We start from the raw sequence: 16782 nt of genomic DNA, 5'->3' as shown, positions 1-16782 counted from the left end.
GACCTCCTTCTGCACTGTAGGGATTCAATGCTTCTATAAGAGTTAGACATTTCTGCAGAACTGTAGGCTAGTGTGAGTTGCCAATTCTTCATGCCATAATACCTTTTCCCTCTTTGCTGCTCTGTCAGTACCTTCTAGTGGGAGTATTCCTTTTGAACTTGGGAATCCATAGTTAGTTAGATTCTGGTATCGCCATCACAGTGGGGTTTGTTTTCATTGGGGTGGCTGTGGAAATTGTGTTTTTTTTTAAATTTTTGAATCAATGCTGCATTAAGTTAGATATAGAAAAATTGAAACGTGCAATCAGTAAAGCAATGCCATTGATCTCTCTGTTTCAAATATGCAATCATTACTTCCCATGAAGTTATCAAGAACTGTGGTGGTTTAGAAGCAGTAGACACATTTGCTTGTGTATATAACAAGACTCCATCAATAGTATTACATCAACAGTATTATTAACTGATAATGACAATTTTATAGTAAATCCTTACAGTCGCAGCTTTATACCAAGGTTATTAATTATGGGGTGCATGTATTTTTTCAATCCTTTAAATTAAAGCACCAACTCAACGACAGAATTACACCTCTTGTCTTTAATAGCTTGACAATATGTACACAGCAGTTATTTCACTGATGTATATTAATTTTAAAGTGGTGTTAATCACTACTCTTAGATAAAATTACTCTTCCTTTCGCCAATAGCAATAAACGCAATTGAGAAATGGCATCACTGTTGAAAGAAATTGTGCATTTTGGTATTGTGAGACTGGATTTTAAACTTATATTCATTTATTTGATGGGATGCCTGAGGCAAGGAGCATTTGATGTTTGTTCCCTGAGTACTGTGTGTGATAAAAGGTGTTTCATTCTTAAAACCTTTGGGGTTTATTGTGTTATTGTGTGAGGCAGGCTTGTGTGTGTCAGTATGTGTAAGTAATTTAATTAAGCTGGGGTCTGAGCATCATAAGAAATCTTGCAATGCCAGGTTAAAGTCCAACAGGTTTATTTGGTAGCACAAGCCACTAGCTTTCATCAGATGAGTGGAAATTCTGTTCAGTGATTGTGATGTCCTTCTATGGCTGAATAGCTTGTTGAATGTGGAGATAGTGAGAGGTGTATGTGAGGCGTGTTGCATGAGTAGATGTGCGAGGTTGCAGTGCCTATAATTTACCATTTTAATAGCCTCTCCCATTCTCACTCTTGCCTCTTTTTTGACCTCATATGTGGTTCCAAACTCAACGTAAGTTTCAGGAACAACCTTCTCATGGACATCCTATGGTCTGCAACATTGACTTTCACTTCTAGCTATCCCCCTCATTTTTTGGGAATGTCGAGTATTAAGGAGGTAAGGTAGCCCTGATCTTTTCCGGAGGACATGAGTTGGCTTACCTTATTGCTGAATAGAGCCTTTGCATTGGCTATAATAAATTCTCCCTCAGTGTACTTGAACAGGCGCCGGAGTGCGGCGACTAGGGGATTTTCACAGTATCTTCATTGCAGTGTTAATGTAAGCCTAATTGTGATAATAATAAATAAACTTTAAACTTTACTAAAATCAAATTTTGGTGAGGAGAGGTCTCCGAGGTTTTTTTGGCAGTTCAGCCAGTCTCCTACTGCGGCTGGTAGGTCCCAGTGTGGAATTTCAGGGCTAAAAGCAACCCTTTTAACAGCGGGAAGTTACACTGACATTAATGTAGACACAATGGGCGGGATTTAATGGCCTCACTCAGATGAGACCAGAAATTCCCACCCAAGGTCAACAGAGATTTCAGTTGTCGGACCCTCGTCTGCTCTGATTCTATGGTGTGTGAGTTGGTAGAATTCAGGCCATGGGGTGAAATAATTCTCCACCAGTCACAGGAAACGGTTTGTGAATCCATCTCACAATGTGCCAATTTTCTTATCTGTTTAAGGAAGTCAATGGGGATAGATCAGCAATTTGCTATGAACCTTCTTCAAGTAACTTCCTAGTTCAGTTTTTCCACTCCTGTATCAATTTTCCATAATGTGGAGATGCCAGCATTGGACTGGGGTGGGCACAGTAAGAAGAATCACAATGCCAGGTTAAAGTCCAACAGGTTTATTTGGTATCATGAACTTTCGGAGCACTGTTCCTTTATCAGGTGAGTGATGATCAGGTGAGTCACTCACCTGATGAAGGAGCAGTGCTCCGAAAGCTTGTGATACCAAATAAACCTGTTGGACTTTAACCTGGTGTTTCATAGAATCCTACAGTGCAGAATAAGGCCATTCAGTCCATTAAGTCTGCATTGACTACAATCTCTCCAAGGCCCTATCCCTATAACCCCACATATTTACCCTAATTTAGCACAGCCAATTCACCTAACCCACACACCTTTTGATTGTGGGAGGAAGCAGAGCACTTGGAGGAAACCCATGCAGACACAGGGAGAATGTGCAAACTCCACACAGACAGTGACCCAAGCCAGGAATCGAACCAAGGTCCCTGATGCTGTGAGGCAGCAGTGCTAACCATTGTGCTACTGTGCTCCCCCTGTCGTGAGACTTTTTACAGTTTTCCATAGGATCGCCAAAATCTGCACTTTTTTCTGCTGTTATCTCATCGCAGCTCTTGTTAAATTGGGCACACAATTGAGCTAAAGAGGAGAAAAACTGGAAGATTGTGTTAGAAATAAAAAATGCTGACAACACATAACAGGTTAGCAAGGGTCGAGAAAGGAAAAGGTTAACATTTCAGATGCAGATCGTTTGCAATTGAGGGGTTTCACAGCTGGAAAGTTAACTGATTTAGCTCTACAGATTTTGACAAGGCCCACTCTATACTTTCAGCATTTTTCTCTTTATCACAGGCAATTGATGTGTGGCTGCAGCCTCGCTAAACAAGTGACCTGTAGTGATATTATTACCATAAGTTTATCAAGTAATAAATTACAGTTGATTATCAGGAAATGGCATACATTATGCCGCCGGCTTCTGATGATTCAAGTTCATTTTTTTGTGCTAAGAATTCTAACAATTACGTAACTTGAATCAAGCAACATTAGTAACACGCAGGTGGAAATTTAACACTTAAAAGGTAATTGAAAAACCATTTGAATTAAGCAGCGTTAATTTACATTATTTGTTTTCAGGATGTAGGTGATGCCGACAAGGTTGCGCAGAGAGGAAGGTAGTGGGCGTGATTGATTCTATAACTGAGTGGCTCGCACAGCCATTTCAGCGGGCATTCAGAGGTAGCCACTTAGTGTGGGACTGGAGTCATGAAGCAAGGTTGCCAGGCTCTTTCCCTGTGAACAATGGTGAACAGTTACATTTTATGTGTGACAAGTAGGTAGCTTTTATGGTCATTTTGGCTGACAGCCGCCCCTTCACCCCTCACCTCACCAACCCCCCTCTGCATCAACAAAAGGAAATAGTCAGATTTATTGAATTCAGCTACACAAATTGCCACTGTGGAGTTTAAGTCCATATGCCTGCAATTGTGGCATGCCACACAATCACCAAAGAAATGTTGCAAATGGTTAAAAAAGGACAAATTTACAGCAAGTCTCGAGCGTTTAGACTGATCTTATGCCCTGGTAATAACAGGTGATTGGAAACTACCTGCTTGAATTCTTCCCTATCCCAGTCCAGTGCCACAAGCACTGCACTCATTCATGCCTATTTTCCCTGAAGGGAACTTATTGTCAGTTGATGCTCCATCCTGAGCTTCTTTCTTGGAATTTTTTTATCAGTGGTAGTTTGTCATTGCCTTCCACGGTCTGAGACAGGGCAAGGGGGAAAGTCCAATTCTACCTCAGCCACAATGAGAATCCAACCCATGCTGTTGATGTTACTCTGAACCACACACTAGCCATCTCGCCAACTGAGCTATCAGACCCTCTACACACTTCGTTACTATATCCATACGTCCCATCCAGAAGACAGGAAGAATATATATCCCTCCTACCCCTCGAACTGGATGAACAGGCCCAAACCCCAACCACCCGAATGGCCAGCCCCAATAGCCCCCTTACTCCTTCCCTCCCCCACCAATCCCAATTGCAGAGTGGCAGATCTTTGCCCATCCCTGCAGCATCATGGTGCCTGGTGTACGGTGCCAATTTGCACCTTGGACAGTGCCAGGGTGTCTGACTGGCACTGCCAGGGTGGCACTGCCCAAAGGGTTACTCCCCCTTATCCCTAATCTCCCACGGGGGCCTCATGGCCTCTGTTCCCTTCAGCGGGGTTCGGATGCCTGCTCCCTGTTAGTGGGGAGCAGTCGTTACTGCCTAATTTCAATATGATAATCAGCTCTGTGCTGATTTCTGCTGCAGAGCTGATTGTGCTAAAGAAAAGTGCTTGGGAAACTCGAAACTGGTGTCACGCTACTCGAGCAGCAAGTGGAATGGGGGAATCCCGGCCATTATCTCCTTCTGTCCCAACATCATGAATTAACCTCAGGCTTAAAAAAGAATCTTTACTGCACCTGTGACATTATACATTTATCTCTCTGAATGAGGCTGCTGGCCCGTGCCCTAGTGTGGCGAATGAATATTAAATTGCTGTTTGTTGGAACTTGTTGGGATAGCCCCTGTTTAATGTTTTGTTCCCCTGATTATCACACAGAAACACTTAGATTTATTCTGCTCCTTTCATGACTTCAGGACATACCGAAGTTCTGTACAGCCAATGTTGTATCTTCAAAGTGTAGTCTCTGCTGTAACGCAAGAAACATGGCAGCCAAGTTGTGCGCAGCAAGTTTCCACAAGAAACCATGAAATTTGTTAACCACTTTTTAACAACTGAGGGATGAGTGAGGGTGAGGATCGGACTGCACCTTGCATTGGCCATGCTGAATTCGCCTTCCGTGTACCCAAACAGACGCCAGTGTGTCGCGATTAGGGGATTTTCACAGCAGCTTCACTGCCGTGTTAATGTAAGCCTACTTGTGACCAATAAATGAACTTTAAACTTTGAAACCAGGTGGTGCAAATGACCCAGCCCATTAACCTTGGGCACAGTGTTTTTTGGGCATTGTTGTACCAAGAAGCATGCGGATAATGAATGAGAAGAATATCAGCATCTTCTAGCATCACACCTGAGCTGTGGTCACCTGGAAGAGGGTCGAGTGTGTCAACCGGATCAGACCTGCATGCAAAATTGTAGAAACCAGAAGCTCCAACTCCAATATCTTACAATTGAATTAAAATAATGCATGTGGCACTGAGACATTTGTATGCTAATGCTACAGCAAAACTTATTACACACATAAGAGCTGTGCAAAGCAATTTTACACTTTACAGGCATCAGAGCCATTGTATTGGATCATTTCCCCTACATAATTTTTATGCAATAAAGCATGATCTTTGCAGAAATGTCACAGAAGTTCCATTGAATTTGCTAGCAAAGCCATAACCATAAAGCAATTACTTAATAAACACACTTGGTTCCCCTTATCAGACTCTCATATTTTAAAACTAATTAGCAGTAATTTTCATTTAATTTTCAGCCAAACATGCTGGGCTAAAACAGTAACCATGAAACCACAGTACCGTATACTTTGTTAGATTGCACAGTAATAGAGAGCTGTGTGATTGTGCATAGGTCCCTGTAAAAGTCAGCTCAGGAACTTCCAACTTATACAACTCACATAAACCTTTCTCAGTCTACTTGATGAATTAAATATTTTTCTGCAGTTAAATGTGTGTAAACAAAAATTGTTCATTGGAAAATCCTTACTGATGCCTTTGAATTCCTGCTAAATGAGTCAAGGGAATAAGTCACAAGCTATATCGGCACATTGGCTTAAGTGAACCAAGTATGATCAGATCTGTGTAGTTGCTAAAATTCTATTCGTGAAAAACCACATGTAAATAGTTACATTAAAGGAACATCTTCCAATTCAGGAATACTCCTGGCTAGGAGATGGTTATATGCTGAATATTGTCCTCATTATATTAGTAGAATATTGGTGGGGATGGGAGTGGGGGGGGTGCTTCCTCGCTAACCACACATGAGCCTCGGACTTAGACAGTGGCTGGGTACTTCTGACGTGCTCTGAAATAATTGTTAACCCGTCTCTCTGACTGACAGTTAAGAGATGCACGAGTGTGGTCGGGTGCCCTCTTTGCCCTGTCCATCTTTGAGCAAGTGCCTGACCTTTGGTGCCTGGTATTTCATAATAGCATGGCTCAGGTCAGTAACAAAGAGAAAGTGTGAAGAATGTGGGTGTTGCAAGATGCTATGTCACTTGTGCTGCCTGTTCCGCCTATTTTGTAAATGCAGTGCATCTTTTTATGAAACTTAATTTAGCTAGCCTTCTGAACCAACTTGATTAAAGCGAGTGGTCCACTGAACCATACCTTTGGGATCACATAGCAATTCGACTTCAAGTTTACAATACTAGACCGAATCCCCCGAGGCCTTGTTCGGAAACAATATACATAGAAATAAAAGGGCCTTGTAAGGTTGAGTACATGACTCAACCAAATGCCACTTTAGATTAGATTTTGAGTGGATACAACTTGCCTGATGACTAATAGATAGAGGCATTGCCAAGTGGAGTAATTGGCCATAAGGGTCAAAAGGTAGGCCAGGTTTAATTATGTTCTGTTCTTAGGTCACTTGACATCTCAGTTGGCAACAGCTAGAGCATATAAATTAGCATCTGGCCTAGTTTAGGAAAATCTTTGCTAAAAAATGTACAATGGCTAAAGTTGAGAAAAGGATTGTGTTTGTTTGTGATGTCCCCAGTGGTCCTATAGCCTCTTGCCTTTTATTCATGCACCTAAGAGAATGATCATTTGGACACAATAATGGAGGGAAGCTGGCACCCATACCACGTCTCCTTAATACAAGTGAGTAGCTTTAGAAATTAAGGGGGAGGGAGAGTTTTAAGAAAGTGATTGCAGGAGGATAGGGAAATAAAGGCACCAATAATGAACAATGTGGCCCTGGCCTGCAATGACAAATACATTTTAAGGAGCAGGATGGGCGACCACCAGTGAGGTTGAGGGGTGGAAACGTTGCTGTGAAAATTTTATAGAGAGAGTACTTAGTAACTAGAATTTCCATCACAATTTTGTTTCTGCCCTGTGCAAAATTTAAGCCTTCCCTTATTCAAATTTATTGATTCTGCGGCTCTTTGGGGGTTGAATAGATTTCTTACTGTAATCCCAGTGGGATCACCATGGAGATGGTGTAAAGCAAGCATTCACTCGCCTTCTTTGGGGATTCTACTCGGAGACCATTAAAATTACACGGTCCTTTTGCTTTTTCTGGAAGGACAATTCTGGTGTACCACTCAGTTGGCAGCAGTTGTCTCTGTTTACACTTACTTTCCACACACAAGTACTTCTGCTAACTTTCGGTCAACCACAGAATTCGCTTATAAAGCCACCAAGGTTAATCAAAGTTTCCATTGGAAAGAAGGTCCTTGGAATTGAGAGTTAATCTATCATCCCTCAGAGGTAATGGATGGGGCTTTTGTGTCTAATGGCTTATGTCTGTTTCAAAGATCAATGGCCTTTTGGCTAAGATCAAGCATCAGATCAAGCCCAAGATGGGCTGTAATGCCTCACCTTGTCTGCATGGATCTTGTTTGTCTCTCTTACGGGTACCATGAATTGAATTCAGTTGGATTTTGAATTTGGATTTTTGGAGCAAGCAAGGAATGGATTTCATCTTGCTCAGTTCACTCTGAGCATTGACTTTGTATTTTTAAAACTAGAGTAAAAACTTAGTAGAAAGGAGACTTGAGCAGGGTGAGTAGGTGAGAATATGGGTGAGAGTGTAGGTATGGGTAGGTGATAGTGGTGAGTGTGAATGAGCGTGAGATTAAAAATAGGGAGAGAGTGGGTGAGGATGAGAATGGTTGATGGTGAGAGGGAGTGAGGGTCAGAGCGTGTGAGAGTGGGTGGATGAGTGTGAGTGAGTGTGAGGGTGGAGTGGGTGAGGATGAGTGGGTAAGTATGAGAGAGGGCGTGGATGAGGGAGTGTGTGTGAATGGTTGCTCCCATTAAAAATTACAAAAAGGTAAGACTTGGAAGTATTTGTGGAATAACAACTTTAAAATTATAAATGTATGCAAATAAGATATAGAAACTTCTTTCAAGTTTGTCTTTTGTGTCTTTGTGCAATAATAATCACTCTTTATGGTTTAATCGTTCAATATAGTAAGGACATTTCTCAGAGGTTCCTCAGAGTCTTAGAAGGCCACAAGGGTTGTGTGGCTGGAAGAATTTGGGGAACCCTGTTGTAGATGGTACACTGCTGCGACTGTATGTTGGTGGTGAAGAGAATAAATATTTGCGGAAGCTGATCAAAAAGGCATTTTGTCCTGGATGGTGTAAACCTTTTTGAGTGTTGTTGGAGCTGCACTCCTCCAGGCAAGTGGAGAGTATTCCATTACACTCCTGATTTGTCAAAGGTCGACAGGCTTTGGGAAGTGACGAGGTGAGTTAATTGCTGCAGAATTCTTAGCCTCTTGCAGCCACAGTATTTATATGGCTAGTCCTGTTCAGTTTCTGGTCGATGGTAACCCCCAGGATATTGACAGTGGGGGATTCCATTGAACGTCAAGGGGCGGTGGTTAGCTCCTCTCTTATTGGAGATGGTCTATGATTCTATGGTCATTTCCTGGCCTTTGTGGTCATTGTGTGGTGTAAATGTTACTTGCCACGTCAGCCAAAGCCTTGATATTGTCCATGTCTTGCTGCATTTGGACATGAACTACCTCAGTATCTGTAGAGTTCCAAATGGTGCTGAACCTTGTGCAGTCATCTGCGAATATCCCCACTTCTTATCTTATGATGGAAGGGAGGTCATTGACAAAGCGGCTGAAGATGGTTCAACCAAGAGCACTTACCTAAGGAACTCTTGCGGTGATGCCCTGGAACTGAGGTGATTGAACTCCAACCACCATGACTTCAACTAGTGGAAGGTTTTCCTTCTGATTCCCATTGACTCCACTTTTGCTAGGGTTCCTATGTCTGGACATCGGGTTCCTTGGTCTGGACATCAAGGCAACATTCAACTAAGTTGAATGTTGCCTTGATGTCCAGACCGTCACTGTCACCTGACCTCTGGAATTCAGCTCTTTCGTCCATGTTTGAAATGAGGCTGTAACGAGGTCAGGAGCTGAGTGACACTGGCAGAACCTAATCTGAGTGTCAGTGAGCAGGTTATTGCTGAGCTAGTGCCACTTGATCGCGTTGTTGATGACCCTTTCCATCACTTTATCGATGAATGATAATAGACTGACATGTTGGTTAATTGGCCCATTTGGATTTGTCCTTTCTTTCTGTACAAGACGTACCTGGGCAACTTTCCATATTGCCAGATAGTGCCAGTGTTGTAGCTGCATGGATCAATGGCTGAAGCATTTGCACCAATCATCAGCCAGAAGTGCCAAATAGATGATCCATTGCGGTCTCTTCCAAAGATCCTCAGAATCACAGATGCCAGTCTTCAGCCAATTCTATTCACTCCATATGATATCAAGAAATGGCTGGAGGCACTGGACACAATGAGTCTGACAATATGGGTTTTGACAATAATCCAGTAATAGTGATAAAGACTTGGACTCCAGAATTGATTCAGTGAGTATAACTGTGGACATAGATATGAACCCTGGTAACACCTCTCTCCCTCGCAACTCCCCCCCCCAACACCCCCAGCCCCCCATCACCACCTGGCACTGCCCCCTGCCATTGGCCATAGCACTACCTGAACAGTGCCAGCACTACCTGGGCACTGCCTTGGCACTATCTGCTGTGGTGGGATTTGACACGGGTCCCCAGAGTGTTCCCTGGATCTCTGGATTACTAGTCCTGTGACAATATCACAGTGCTACCACCTCCCCTCTGCCAAGTTTGGAACTCTCTTCCACAGTGGCAATTAAAGCAAAACAATTTAGCTTTTGACCAAAAGTATTAAGGAACATGGGATGAAGGCAGATATATAGTTAAATCATAGATCAGTGCACGATCGCATTGAATGCAGAACAAGCTCATGGTGTTAAATAGCCAATCCTTTTCCTGTACTTATGGACAAGTCCAGTTGTTTCTGGGTCAATGGTAAGTCCAGAGATGTTGACAGTGGACGATTCAGTGATGGTAACACCAATGAATGTCAAGAAGTTAGAATGTCTCTTATTGGTGATGGTCATTAACTAGTATTTGTGTGGCATGAACATTACCTTCTTCTTGTCAACCCAAGCTGCATATCATCCAGGTCTTGTTATATTTGAACATGGACTGCTTCAGTAACGGAGGATTTGCAAATGGTGCTGAACATAGTGCAGGCATCGGTGAACATCCCCACTCCTGACCTTATGTTGAAAGAAAGGTCATTGGTGAAGCAGCTGAAGATGGTTGAGCCTAGGACACTACCCTGAGGGACTCTTGCAGAGATGTCCTGGAGTTGACATGACTGACCCTCCACAACCATTACCATTTTCCTATGTGCCAGGTATGACTCCGACCAGTGGAGAGTTGCCTCCTGATTCCCATTGATTCCAGTTTTGCTAGGGCTCCTTGATGCCACACTTGGCCAAATTTGTGATTGCAACCCCACCTTTCAGCTTCATGACTTGTGTGTATGTCCTGGTTTCCAACAGTCCCAGAATGATTGTTTCCAACAGTTATTACTTGTGTTTGTGATTATAAAGAATTGGTTACCTTTGATCCCTCAGAGGTGCTGGGGATTCAGAGAGCACAGCTCTTGAGGGCAGTAGGGAACAATTCATGGGTTCACTTGGGACATTTCCAGATACCCGAATCCCTGGCAGCGAGCAAAAACATTCTTTTCATAGACGTACATGGAACAAAGACATCAATTCAGAGCGAGACAACCTTTATAAGGTCAACGTGCAAACCACGGACAAGTGTCACATAATCAAATCTCCAAGAATATTCTCAGTCACAACAACTTAGATTTATGTGGTGCCTTTAATTTAAGCAGCGTTCTGCAGGAACATTGTAATACAAAGTGTGATACTGCGCCACATTCGGGAATAATGTCACACAACAAAATGCTTTTGATTAAATAAGTTAGATCTTAAGGAGTGTTTTAAAGGAAGAAATAAAGTAGAGAGTTGTAGGGAGGGAATTCCAAAGTTTTTTTGAAAGCTTATTTTTTCGTCACAAGTAAGACTTACATTAACACTGCAATGAAATTATTGTGAAATTCCCCTAGTCGCCACAGTTGGGCTAACGCACCTAACCAGCATGTCGTTCAGTTTTGCTTTTATTCCAATTCAATCATATCAAATCCAATTCAGAATCTCAAAAAGTTGAGACATTCCCGATCCAAGCTGACAAGACAGGGCTCTCACCTCCTGTCTTGGGCTTGATCTACATGATCCAAACTGATTGGAGTAGGCATCGCACCTCCTCCAAGGCTTGATCTTATTTTCATCTTAGCCAAAAAGCCAAGATGCCGCTTTTAAAAATTGTTTCAAGTGAAGCTAAAATGTAACCTAATGACTTTGATCAAGCACAGCATGTTGATTCTACACTTGATCTTAGCCAAAAGGCTGAGAAGCGTTCAGTCTGTCGGAGGAAACTGAAGCACTCAGAGGAAACCCACCCAGACACAGGGAAAATGTGCAAACTCCCCACAGGCAGTGACCCAAGCCAGGAATCGAACCCAGGTCCCTCACGCTGTGAGGCATTGTGCTACCCGTGGGGCATTTAGGTGCCCCTGGAGAGGAGCATTGGGTGGCCATGGTCGATGTTGAGGCCTTGCATGCTCATTGAGCCCCACAGGCACTGTGGGGTGTATTATTGACTCTTTAATAATACTTTAGTTTGATGTTTAAAGTTTCTTTTACACTTTTTTATTTTTCAGGCAGCCCTTCCACCACCACCTCTCCCGCACCACCACTCCTACCCTCTTTAAGGGGATGCCCCTTTTTACTTTATCCCTCAATTTGATTGATTTAGTTTGTCATAGAATCCCTACAGTATAGAAGGAGGCCATTCAGCCCCTCAAGTCTGCACCAACCACAATCTTACCCAGGCCCTATTCCTGCAACCTCACATATTTACCCTGCTAATCCCTTGACACTAACAGTCAATGTAGCATGGCCAATCCATCTAATCTGCATATATTTGGAGTGTGGGAGGAAACCCACGTAGACACGGGGTGAATGTGCAGATTCCGCACAGACAGTGACCCAAGCCAGAATCGAACCCGGGTCACTGGAGCTGTAAGGCAGCAGTGCTAACCACTGTGCCACTCTCATGCCATTTATTTGATTAGCCAAAAATGATTGGCAACTCATTTGTCACCAATTGTGAAAACTTTAAAATTAGAGATGATGCATAAGAGGCCAGAATTAGGGGAGCTCCGATATCTCAGAGAAATGTTGATGAATACAGCCATAGGAAAGGGTGGGGCCTTGGAGGGATTTGAAAACAAGGATGAGAAGTTGACGACCCTAGGCCCCCTTGCATCTTGATGTATTTGTAATCTTTGTGTTTTTCAAATTTGCACACATTGCAGAAATGCTACAGCAACCTTCAAAAGGTTAAACTATTAAATAAACTAAAGATTCTAAACACATCAGATTTATTGAAATGGCTCAGAAGTGCTGAAATGTACTGTAATATATATAGTGTGATGAATAAGCCTGAACTTCCATTTGAAGATAAAATCTAATAGCTTGTACTATTCAAGTGATCAATATCTCGCACTTGCTTAAGCTATAGTGCAATTTGAAAAAAAGATCAATAAGAAGTGACTATTGTTTAATTTGTTTGGAGGAAAAAGACATGACAGTTAGTGAATTCACACACCTCAGTCCTTTAAAGTTGAGTCGCCTCTTTGTGTTTTATTGCATTGTAACTCACTTAATGCCACAGGGAATGAATATACAGGGCCGATTTTTCTAAATCAGAATTTTCACTCCAATCAGCCCTGATAGCTATTTTTAACGGAAGGGAGTGGAGTGAGAATTGCAAATTCTTAAAGGGAGACCTTATGGCAGTTTGTTATTTATTTTATTTATTTATTAGTGTCACAAGTAGGCTCACATTAACACTGCAATGAAGTTACTTACAATGAAAATCCCCTAGTCACCACACTCCATCGCCTGTTCGGGTACACTGAGGGAGAATTTAGCATGGTCAATGCACCTAATCAGCACGTTTTTTTGGACTGTGGGAGGAAACCCACACAGATATGGGGAGAACTTACAAACTCTGCACAGACAGTGGCCCAAGCCAGGAATCGAACCTGGGTCCCTGGCGCTGTGAAGCTGTAGTGCTCACCACTGTGCCACCGTGCCACCACGTGTGGTGTTTGTGGGCAGCTGATTCAGAAAATTGAGAAGAAGTTGGAGGGTTGTTTGATGCTGGTGAGTAGGCAACCCAGCAAGAAAGTTTTGTGATGAACTGTGTAACACCACAAAAGCTGTCGTGTTTGGTGGAACTCGCTTGGCAGGAGGCTTGGACTGGTGGCCTGTCTAGATTTTGACTGCTTTACTTGGGAGATACAACCCCAATGAGCGGGGGCATTTTTAAAACCATTTCCCAGAGTCTGAGTTCAAATCCTTAAAGGCATATCTCCATGGTTTGTGAGTCACTCTCGAGGTTCTTTCCCTTGCAGAGTAATTCAGCGATTCTTTTTTCACTTTTGCATTTTAAATGGTCAGTGAAAATGAAGCAAAGGGAGCTTAAAAATCAGAGTTAGGAAGTAAAGTTAGTCTTTCCTCTCTGGATGATTATTTTTTCCCTCAGGAGACAATACGGAACTCCACACGGTTGCAAAAAGGCAGTTTCTTCAGGCTCTAAGCCTGTCTGTCGAAGCATCCTCATCCCAAGGAAATCAAGTCTTTTAGACTCACTCGGGAATATGTGAGGAAATCTACTTGTACCTTCTGTTGTGCATTCCTAGCAGATTCTACATTGTCTGCCCCATAAATATGAGCAGCATCTTTTATATATATACCCAATCTGTAGAACTCCCAGCACAGAAGCAGACCATTAAACTCACAGTGGTGATATTTATGCTCTGCATGAGATTCTTCCCACTCTCCTTCTAACTCTATCAGATTATCCTTCTTTTCCCCTTTCTCTCCCTCATGCGGTTATTTTAAATTCCCCTGAAATGCATCCATGCAATTTGCCTCAAGCACTTCATGTGGAAGCAAGTCCAATTTCCCACCATTCTTTTAAACAGCAGTCAATATTTGGAATTTTGGTTGTACTATTTTTTAAGGAATCTCCCCTTCCAAATGAAGAACTGACCACTTTTCATTTCAGGCTAGCATCAACAAATTCCAAGTCAGAATTTCTATACAAAAACATAAAAAATAGGAGCAGGTGTAGGCCATTCAGCCCTTCGCACTTGCTCCACCATTCAATATGACCATGGCTGACCCTCTACCTCAATGTCATTCTCCAGTGTTCGCCCCATTCCTCTTGACACGGTCTAGAAACCTATCTATTTACTTGTTTAGAATATTAAGTGACTTAGCCTCTGCAGAGAATTCCACTAGTTCACCGCCCTCTAAGTGTCCTAACTGACCCTGTCCTTAGACTGTGACCCTTGATCTAGATATCCCCAACCAAAAGGAACAGCATCCCTGTATCCAGTCTACTCAACCCTGTCAGAATTTTATGCTTTGCAGTTAGATCCCTTCTCGTTCTTCTAAATTCCATCAAATTCAGGCCCGATTGATCCAATGACTTCTAGAAACAGAAGAAAGGAACAGAAGGAGGCCATTTAGCTCTTCAAGCCTGCTCTGCCATTCATCACGATCATATCTGATTGTCCAACTCATTAGCCTAATCCTGCTTTCGTCCCGTAACCTTTGATCCATTTGCCCCAAGTGCTATATCTAGCTGCCTCTTGAACACATTACAAGACAATGCTGCCATCCCAAAATCAATCTGGTGAGCCTTTGCTGTATTCTCTCTATAGAAAGTATGGCCTTTTAAAAATATATTTATAATAAATGGAAACAGAGTTAGGCTATGCCTGAGCATAGGAATATTAGGAATGGGAACAGGAGTAGACCACTGAGTCCTTCAAGCCTGCTCAGCCATTCACTAAGGTCATGTTTGATTTTCTATCTCAGCTTTATCTCCCGCACTGTCTCCAGTGATTCCCGGGGTTTCTGGATATCTGTCAATCCCTGATTTTGAGGTACACCCAAGGACTGAATGTCTGCAGTTTTCCATGGTAGGGATTTCCAGAGGTGTGGCACTTTTTGAGGGGAGCAAGTTCTCCTCATCTGACACCAGATAGATCTTCAAAACGAATATTACGGGTGGAACTTTTCCATCCCACCCGCCACGGGATTTGTACTGAGTGGGACATGGACCATGTAAAGGTCCGTTAACCTCTGGCAGGATTTTCCAGCCTTGAAGTGAGTGCAGCTGGAAAATCCCTCCCTGTGTCTATATATAAAAAGAAACAATTGTAATATTTTTGAAATAAATTGGATTTCTTCTGTCTCTTCAGTGAGAAGCAAAGAGCCCTGGAACAGGAGGTACAGCCTTTAATCCATCCTCAGAGGACAAGCTTCCCTCAGTTCACAGGAGGTGGTTTCAATCTTAAACCGCAAACAAAAGTCTCGGCTTGAATATCCCAACGCACTCCACTCTCCATCTGCTGTTGATCCTTTTACATCAAACCAGAATTTTTTTTTGCTTATTATTGTAGAAAGTGTTCAACTCAGCCAAGAATAACAGTGTGGGGACAATATAATTTTCATGTAGCTTAATTTTATTTTGGCATTTCAAATGCCCCAGTTCAGCCAAGATAATGAACTTTGTTGAAAAGTGTTTTATGGAATATTGATCTTTTCTTCCTCTTGATTTCATTATATTGAATATAAAAGTACCTGTGTTGCACTTTAATGCACTTTCATGTCAGATACATATGGACATGTAGTGAATAAAATCTGTCTGATTACACTCAAAATGCTCTGTCACTAAACTTATTAAGTGAACTGCTAAAATAACAATCCTGTGCAAAATTTGGAAGAAGTAAAGTGGCAAGTGAAGGACATAAAAAGAGGTCTGGTTTACCAGCCTAGGGAATGTGTTAGCAATCTACTGAGATTCCTTGGGCAGTTGTTTAATCTCAGAAACACATTCAAGGTGAGTTTCTGTCACTTCTCCCCACATTAAGACTGTGACCATAAGATGGAGGGGCAGAAGTAGGCTGTTCAGCCCATCGAGTCTGCTCTGCCATTCCATGAAACCATGACTGATCTGATAATCCTCAACTCCACTTATCCTCTTGATTTCCTTATTAATTAAAGAAATAGGTGGCACAGTGGTTGGCACTGCTGCCTCATAGTGTCAGGGAGCCGGGTTCAATCCCGACCTCAGATCACTGTTTGTGTGGAGTTTGCACATTCTCCCTGTGTTTGCATGGGTTTCCTCCGGGTGCTCTGGTTTCCTCCCACAGTCTAAAGATGTTCAGGTTAGGTTGATGGACCATGCTAAATTGACCCTTAGTGTCAGCGGATTTCCAGGGTGAATGTGTGGGGTTATGGGAATAGGGCCTGGTTGGGATTGCGGTTGATGCAGACTTGATGGGCGGAATAGCCACCTTCTTCACTGTAGGGATTCTATGAAATGCCAATTTCAGCCTCGAGCATAATTAAAGACCCAACCACTACAGCCCTCTGTGGGAAAGAATTCCACAGATTCACTACCCTCTGAGAGAAGAAACTCTTCCTCAACTCTGTCTTAGATGGGTTTAAATGAGATTATGCCCTCTGGTCCTAGACTTCTCCATAAGGGGAAGCAATCTCTCAGCACCTACCCTATCCAGCCCCTGAGAATCCTATATGTCTCG

The 16782-nt window shown here is 42.6% G+C and overlaps 1 protein-coding gene and 1 non-coding gene across 2 annotated transcripts in view; one reads left to right on the top strand and one right to left on the bottom strand.

Annotated features, from left to right (window-relative positions):
• Positions 1-15885, top strand: part of cfap58 (cilia and flagella associated protein 58) — a 208674-nt gene extending 192789 nt beyond the window's left edge. The window contains exon 18 of the mRNA XM_080206048.1: positions 15436-15885. Coding sequence (XP_080062174.1) covers positions 15436-15556 — 121 coding nt within the window. The 3' untranslated portion in view covers positions 15557-15885. The remainder of the gene's footprint in view (positions 1-15435) is intronic.
• LOC145354613 (U2 spliceosomal RNA) lies at positions 11313-11512 on the bottom strand. Its single transcript, XR_013888881.1, has one exon. It is a non-coding gene; the product is annotated as a U2 spliceosomal RNA (small nuclear RNA).
• Positions 15886-16782: the final 897 nt, after the last annotated feature.

Source organism: Carcharhinus amblyrhynchos, chromosome 17 (genome assembly GCF_965287045.1).
Source record: "Carcharhinus amblyrhynchos chromosome 17, sCarAmb.v2.hapA, whole genome shotgun sequence".
NCBI lineage: Eukaryota > Metazoa > Chordata > Chondrichthyes > Carcharhiniformes > Carcharhinidae > Carcharhinus > Carcharhinus amblyrhynchos.
This window is presented reverse-complemented; position numbering and strand designations above follow the sequence as displayed.